General features: G+C 55.2%; 1 protein-coding gene and 1 long non-coding RNA gene across 3 annotated transcripts in view; one reads left to right on the top strand and one right to left on the bottom strand.

Annotated features, from left to right (window-relative positions):
• RSPO4 (R-spondin 4) overlaps positions 1–6,371 on the top strand; it is a 30,714-nt gene extending 24,343 nt beyond the window's left edge. For both annotated transcript variants that reach the window (XM_072943573.1, XM_072943574.1), the window contains 2 exons: positions 1,048–1,233; positions 4,633–6,371. In XM_072943573.1, the coding sequence (XP_072799674.1) occupies positions 1,048–1,233; positions 4,633–4,736 (290 nt within the window). In that variant the 3' untranslated portion in view covers positions 4,737–6,371. The remainder of the gene's footprint in view (positions 1–1,047; positions 1,234–4,632) is intronic.
• On the bottom strand, positions 3,550–7,131 carry LOC140687264 (uncharacterized). The gene is made up of 3 exons (XR_012061449.1): positions 7,027–7,131; positions 6,414–6,627; positions 3,550–3,694 (listed from the first exon to the last, which is right to left on the bottom strand). It is a non-coding gene; the product is annotated as an uncharacterized lncRNA (long non-coding RNA).
• Positions 7,132–8,160: the final 1,029 nt, after the last annotated feature.

The following is an 8,160-nucleotide window of genomic DNA, read 5'->3' on the forward strand; positions in this document are numbered from 1 at the left end:
CTCCTATCTTTTATTTTTCCTCCCCCATGTAAGTCCATGTTCCAACTTTCCCAGCATACAGCAGAGCTGTCCTGGGGATTTTGCTGGAATTATTCCTTCCACCTGGAGCCCTTCTCCCTCCTGGCCCTCCCTGAGCATGGCTAACCTACACACCCGCAGTCCCCCGTCAGCCTTGTCCCTGCCACACCTGGGCACCCAGCACAGCCTGTGGCAGCGCTAGGTGCTGAGTCTTTGCTTCCCAAATCAGTGCATCTAGAAGAAGCACCACTGTTCTCAGGTCTGCAGACACGGTTTCTGGGCCTGATGAGATCTTATACACTTGTTCTGTTGTGTGAGCTCCTTCTCTGTTCCCTGGGCAATCCCCTTACCTGCTCTAAGCCTCAGAGTCCTAATCTGCAAAATGGAGGTAGTAAGAGCTGCCCTATTCTCTGCCTACCTTTCAGGAACTCTTAAAAGAATCAAAGGTGAGAGAATACTATATATATTAAATAGTTTTAAAAATTATTCCCTGCTGAGACCTTTTACATCCATGACTTCATTCTTCCTCACAACAGTGTGACATAGCTTCCACCTCCTACTGCTGATCAAAGGCACACGATCAAGTTCAGAACCCAGGTCCTGGCTCTGAGGGCCTCCCAGCTGACCTTGTAGCCTCATCTCCTGCTCCCCCATCCCAAACCCTCACTCTGCCCCCACTCTAGCTTCCCTGTCCCCAAACAGGATAGCTGTCCCTCGAATAGGATTGCTGGGCCCCCGGGGCTGTGCATCCCTGCCTGAAATGCACTTCCTTCCTGTCTTCACCTGATGAATTCCTCTCTCCCTTTCACTCCTACATTGCCTCCTCTGGGAAGCCTTCCCTGCCTGTGCTTGTTTTAGTACAGCTCTCATCCCAAGCTCTCATAAGTAACTATTTAAACATCTCCCCTCTGCTCCTTGTAATAGCCAGTGAGGTATCTTCAGGGACCTGAACCCCTCAGACCCTGCCCCTGATCTGAAGGACCCTCACTGCCAGCTGACCCAATCTGTCTGTCTCTCTCCACCCAACAGAGGAGTGTGAGCTGGGCCCCTGGGGCAGCTGGAGCCCCTGCACACACAATGGGAAGACCTGCGGCTCGGCCTGGGGCCTGGAGACCCGTGTCCGGGAGGCCGGCCGGGCTGGGCAGGAGGAGGCAGCCACCTGCCAGGTGCTGTCCGAGTCAAGGAAATGTCCCATCCGGAGGCCCTGCCCAGGAGGTGAGCACCAGGCTGGGCACCAGGGGCAGCCGTGGGCAGAGCCCAGGGTGACTCTGCGTGGTCAGAACACGCTGTCCTCACAAATAGTCCCTGTGAGGCTGCTTGAAAGCCCCACGAGCTACACCTTCTTGTGGACTGAGCGTTGCCCTTCCCGATGTCCCCCTTGCCAGGGCCAGTCCCAGACCCTTGGGAAAATCAAGCTTGTCCTTCCCACCAGGAGTACTCGACCCTTTCAGACTGACCTCCTTTAATAAAGGACTTGGAACGCCCTCTTTACACTCTGAAATGAAAGTCACAGATGTGACCCACTTGCACTGGTCATATTTTTTAAAAATTAGTGTAATGCCTAACTGTAATATAAAAGAGAAACAAAAGAAATTTTATCACAGCAGCGCTTGGGTCCAGCCCACCAGAGAGTACTGAGTGAGGCAGGAACCCAGTGAAGGTGGCAGCCATCCCCGGCCAGGGCCTCACACCCGGCCGCCGTCAGACACATGATTTCCTAAATGGTGACCAACTCTTGGTAAAATCCAGCAAAACTGTCTGTGACCTCTTGACTGACACCACGCTGGCAGCTCTAGAATGTTCAGTGAGTGTTCACAAACACTTGGCACTCACACATAAGATGGAGTTTGGCTCTGAGGCAGCAGATTTCTCAGCTATGTGAGGCTGGGGCAGCCTGAGAGACCTGGGAGGGATGGGACCTTCTTCCTGGGGCACTGTCCCATGTGGCACCCCCAACCTCTGTCCACTGAATGCCCCCGGGGTCCCACTCATTGTGACAACAAAGATCCCCGAACAGAGTTCCAAGATACCCGCCGGGGCTGTTAGGAAGCCCTGCTTTAAATAGAAGAGAGGCTTCAGAGTGTGGTTGCTAAGATGTAAACAGCGAGTAGCGATCATATGCAATTAGCTAATGTTAACTGTTCGTGCACCTACTACGCATGGGAAACTGTGCTAATTCTGTACATTCATTAAGTCATTTAATCAGCACGATGACACTGTGAGGTTAGTATTGTTATTATTCCAGTTTTACAGATAAGGCGATTGAGGCCCAGAGAGGTTGAGCCACTTGCCCAAGGATTACACAACTAGGGAAGCTGGACCTGGAACCCAAAACTAGGTCTGCGTGCAAGGAAGAACCAATAGTCACGCTAGACGTGAGGGCCCGGGAGCCAGGTCACCTGGGGCACATGGCTGGGACATGATGGAGCCAGGACTTGAACCCAGGGGCACCCCTGGTTTCAGAAGGACTTGTGGTGCCTGGATTGGAAGTGCAGGTAACAGAGAAGGGAGGCCTCTGGGGGTCATGGTGGGCATTTGGGGACAGAGGATGAGTTTGAGTTGGGACCAGAGAAACTAAGAGACCCCCCGACTGGGGGAAGCACCCACACCACACAGACACTTGTTACTCTGGCCACACTTCTCTCACAGATGATGGCTGATCGGCTGTGGAGGGACTGAGAGAGGAAAGCTCTTCCCCTAGATGATGATGGGGATGGGGACGGGGATAATTACAATAATAATAGTAATAATAACAACGGCAGCAAACACTCATAAAGCGCTTACCATGTGCTGGGCAGGCACTGTGCTAAGTGCTTTGTAAATTCAACTCCTTTAATCCTTACAGCACCCCTGCTGTGGGTTTCCTGCATCATCTGGGCCTCAGGTTAAATGCCTCCTCCTCAGGGAGCCTTCCATGAACTTTCCCCAACCACGAGTCACTTTCCATCACATCACATCACAGCACGATGTCTTCCTGAGATGATCATGCACATGTTGTGTTTGCTTGTTTAGAGGCTGTCTTCCTCTCTAGAGTGCGACCTCCAATGAGAGGAAGCTCTTGGCCTTGTTCACAGCTGCCTCTCTAGTGCCCAGAACAAGGCCTGGCATACAGCATGTCTCCAGTCAGCACCTGCTGGATGAGAGGGTGGGAGTGTGGATGGAGGGTGGGTGGGAAGGTAGGTGGGTGGGTAGAGGGCTGATATCAGGCAGGCATAGGGAAGAGAGGGGACCCAAAGCCTCTCACCCCACTTCCCACCTTCATAGCTGGCAAGGACCCCCCAGGCAGCCCCCACACCCTGTCCCCCAGATGCTGTCCTCACCTGAGGGCTGACATAGTCAGCCCGGAGCTTAGAGTGGGAGCCCCAGAAGTGGGCAGCCTGGTCTCAGGGGATAACCCTGAGTCTGCCCTGAGGAGGGAGGAGCCCTGACTCCGGGGAGACAGGCACACAGTTGACACTCAAGAAATAAGATCCCCTCCCCTCCCCCCTCCCAGCTCTCTGAGACCTTGAGAAGTGGTTCCCTGAGCCTCAGTTTCCTCATGTTCAGGTGGGCACACAGCTCCTGTTGAGGAAAGCGTGGAGCTGAACGATGCTTGAAAATGACCTGGGTGTGGAGACATGTTGTCAACCAGAAATTTAGGGCTGGCCTTGCTCCAGCCACACCTTCGTCTTCTCACCTGTTGATAATCATAATGACAAACAACGACTGGGGCAGAGCACTCCAGCCAGGCCAAGGGCACAGCCAGCGCAGACATGTGGAGGCAGCGTGGACCTCTGCCATGTGGGAGGAACAGTGAGGAAGCCAGTGGCGGGGGCGGGGTGGGCGGGGCTGGGGGAGAAGGGCACAGGCCACAGAGATGACATAGTCTTTTCCTCCAAGTGAGCTGGGAGTCACTTGAAAGTGACGCCCTGAACTACAGCCCAGGCCGTGTCACTGAGTAAGCAAAGCCCCTCCTGGGCTTCAGTTACCTCGCCTGAGAAATGGGACTGGATCAGGTGTTTGTGTTAGAAACTCAGCCCCGCTCCACGTGGGTGGGGGGTGGGGGACAATGGGGTTGGGATCCCAAGTGAGGCCTGGGGTTTGCATCCAGTCCCCACTGGGAACTGGGTGAGGTGACGGTGTTCCATGGGGCAGTGGGGCTGTGCCTGCCTCCTGCTGTCAGGAGGGTGACTTGCCTGGGGCACTGGGAGTGCTGCTGTCACTGTTGTGGTTTTGAGGGCAGAGCTGGGCCTGGAGCTCTGTGGGGAGGCTTGTGCGGGGACCCAGGTGAACGGTGTCGAGTCTCCAGCCCAAAGCCCAGTAGACCTTGCAGTGAGTGCAATTGGGAGGGACATGGATGCCCCGGAGGGGCCACCCTCAGTCCCAACTAGGGACCCCACGTGGACCTCCAGGCCTGGCAGGGCAGGGGTCCAGCACAGGCGGCTCTCAGCAAGTCAGTGCCCTCCTCACCCCTAAGGAACTGAGAGAAGGTTGAGGGTAAAGGATGCTGCCATCCCAGCTCCAGAAAGGAGCGATGGTCAGCACCCCAACAGCCTTCTGAGCCCCATGTCAGGACCGAGGGGCCCCCTGGGGCCTAACTGGCCTCAGCAACAATGCCCTGCGCTCTCGTTGCAGAGAGAAACCCCAACCAGAAGAAGGGCCGGAGAGAGCAGCGCCCGCGCAAGGAGCGGAAGCAGGACGGCCAGGGGGAGCGCAGGCCCCGCCGGCCGCCCGCCTAGGAGCCCAGCCCGCAGCCAGCCCTGGGCGCCAGCCGCCTTGTTTTCTTTCTCATCCCTTCACTTTCTTGCTGCTCCTGCTCCTCTTTTCTCTTTCTGTCTTCCCCACCCCTCCTCTCTTTTTTCTTTCAATCTACCTTTTTTTTTCTCCTTTGTTGCCTGTATTTCTTCCACCTCTTTCCGCCTCCTCCCTCCCCTTTCTCTTCTTTCTCACCTTCCTTTTTACCTGTCTTTTTCTTTCCTCCTATTTTCCTTCTGTTCTTCATTGCATCCCCCCCACCCCTCCACACACACTAAGATAGGCACTAACTCCTGTGCACACTCACCCCCACCGCCCTCCCCGTGGCTCTCTCTGTCTCCTCCTTAAAGAAAGCAAACATCTTTTTTTTCTAGGCCTTTTTCTGACCCCACCCTGATCCCATCTTGGCAGAGGTGTTTCTAAGAGCAGGGCCCAGGCCACAGCCCAGGCAGGCTTGTCCTAAGAGCCCGGCTTCTCCTCCTGGGGGGACCCCAGACCCGGAGCTGTGGGTGCCTACTCATCTGGCCAACCCCTGGAGACATGTCCACAGCCCTCAGCCACCAGGTCCCCTAGGAACCCCCTGAAAGAGGCTCTAAGGGCCTCCTGATGCCCAGAGACTTTTCCCCAGCTGGTGTGGAGGAGCCGTCATGGGGCCTCTGGCTGGACAGCCAGCCCCATGCCTGCCTGTGGCGCAGAGTCCACCCTCCCGGAAGCTGCCTGCTGCCCCCTCAGCACCCACCCTCTCACAGCTCCTGACCCCTGCTTCCTGAGCCCATGGTACACCCATGTCCTGTGGGGACCCAAGCACTGTACCAGGTAGGGCTGTCATCCCTGGGGGAATTGGGAGCTCATCCTAGAAGAGGCCATGGAAGCTGGAAGAGTTTTGAGATGATCTAAGCCACTCCATTCCGCCAGCCAGGCCCCTCTGGGAAAACAGGCCTGAGAAGGGACTTGCCTAAGGTCACAGCAGGAACCCGAGTGCTGTGCTTTCTGCCTTTGGGTGGCACTGCTCAGCACACCCATATCTAAGAGGAGATTTTGGGGGCCTTTGGGGAGGTGAGAAAGGAAGGGGTCGGGTCAGGAGCAGGGGAGGAGTCCCCCCACTTACCCACACCAGCACTGACCCCTGAGAACGTGGATTCACCGGGACACCCGCCCTCCCCCCCAGCAGGAAGAGCAGTCTCTCCCTGCCTGTCACTCCATCATCAAGGTACCCCTGCTTCCTTTGCTCTCCTGACTCCCCAGGAAGCAATGTTCCTGATTTGCATTAGCATCCCTTGCAGCCACAGCCAGGAGCAGGAAGAGTCTGAGACCCCAGGGGTCCAGGGTGGCCCGCGGAAGAGGGTGTCACCAGGCTGGAGGACAGGCTAAAGTTGATGAAATAGCATGTCCTCACCCAAGACAGCACCCACTCTCTGGCCTCCCTCTGCCTGGAACATGAGGATCCCCCAGCACTGCTTCCCAAGAGGATCTCGGGGGGCCTACCCTCCAAGGCCCACCTCACTCTCACCCGCCCTCACCTCCCAGAGGACAGCTAGCGCCTCTCGCCAGGCCAGGCCAGGCTATCAGCTTCCCTTCTGCAAGTTTGTGCCTCTGACATGCTCTATTGTTTCAAGCCCCCCCCCCTTTTTTAATAAAGAGAAAAGAAAAAAGAAACTCACAAATGCTTCTTGGGCATCAGGCGGGTGTTGCAAAACCACGAGGCTGATGAGTTTGAAGTAGCCGAATCTAAACCACATGGAGTGGTTTTTGCTGGAATGCCTGGGGCCCAGAGGACTAGCGTGTGGCAGGGGCTGGGCAGTGAGGGCAGGGAAGAGGTGAGGGTGAGACTTGGGACCTCAGACCCTCCAGGCCCCTTGAAAGAAGGAAGCTTGCCTGGAGGCAGAAGAGAGCAACGTTGTGATCCCCCCACCCCTGTGCCTCTTGAGATCCCAGAAGTGAACCCCAGGAACCCTCCTGTGCTCTGTATGACATGTCTGAGTGGCCAGGGACATCTAGGAGGTGTGACAATCCCACGGAGCCATCTAAACACCCTGGGCTGCTGGTGAGAGGGGTCTCAGCACTGGGAGGCACAGGTTCAAGTCCCAGCCCATCCTCAGCAGTCTGTGGGGTCAAGGCCAAACCATTTCCTCTTTCTGGACCTCCATTCCCCCATTTGATGGATGAAGAGGTGGCCTGACTGAATTAAATCCATTGCCCAAAACCTGGATGGCCCAACAGCATCCTCTGGGTGCTTCTTAAAAATTCAGATTTCAGGGCCCCACCCAGACTTACTAATTGTTAACAAATTTAGGAGTAGACAATGAGAGCAAACATTCATTCCAAGATGAGATGCAAGGAGAAGGTGGCTCTCCAATGACCAGTCCCAGAGCACTGGGGTCTAAATTTCTGGGGGCTGCAGATCTGATTCTGACCTCAAGGCTCAACAATCTGAATCTACAGAGTTTGTATTCTATACAGGGTTTTCTGATAGGATTCAAATTCTAGGATGCTGAATGTTCCAAATTCCATGATTCTAAGAGACCAAGATAGGAGTGGAAAGTTCTAGTCTTGCAATCCCCTGGTCGTGTTCTTTCCCTAAGGGGTCTGGTCCTCTGTTCCCAACTGGGGGCTGTGGACAAGGTTTTGTTTTGTTTTGTTTTGTTTTTAAAATTTTTTCAAATTAGGAAATTTCTTCAGGGCCTAAGCCCTGCCTATAACCTTTGGATCTCCGACATTTCTCTGTTCTCAGCTCCTAATCTCTACCAACCCAGCCTCTCCCACATTCCCCTGGGGATTTAGGCCCCTTAATGGGAAGAAGACGACACTCCCAGGTAACCAGATCTTACAGATTAAGCTCAGAGAGAAGCTCAGAAACTGGCCAGGGTCACCCTGCAAAAGCAGAGCACAGGGGGAGGTTCCACTGGGATGCTGTTCCAGTGGGAGAGAATAACCGCTTAGCCCAAGTTTAGGAGCTCCTGCCTGACCCCTCCAGCACCCTACTCCAGCTAGGCCCCCTAAGGCCCTCTCCCCAGGAGGACTCTCAGTGGGCCTGGCTCACTCTGCTCCTGCCTGACCTTGTACGACAATGCCTGTCATACCCACATTCTGTCACTAGAGGGCGCTACCCAACCAGGAACAGGCTTGTATCTGAGGAACAACACTTGAGACGGTGGCTTTGGCTGAGAGACATTCACAGCAGCACAAAGGTCATACCTCAGAAGTCTAGGGCCCAGGCTCTTTTTTGCTCAGAGGGGAAATCGACTCAAAGGAGGACCCCAGGCCAACATCCCACAACCCGTCTCCGTAACGGTGGCAGTTCTGGTCCTCCTGTGAAAATGTGCGGGGCCCTCACCCCCAACTCCTGGAGCGTGCTACGTGTCTCCAGTTCCACTTAGATGAAAACCATCGTGTGTGGCCCTTCTGATG

Source organism: Vicugna pacos, chromosome 19 (assembly GCF_048564905.1).
Source record: "Vicugna pacos chromosome 19, VicPac4, whole genome shotgun sequence".
NCBI lineage: Eukaryota > Metazoa > Chordata > Mammalia > Artiodactyla > Camelidae > Vicugna > Vicugna pacos.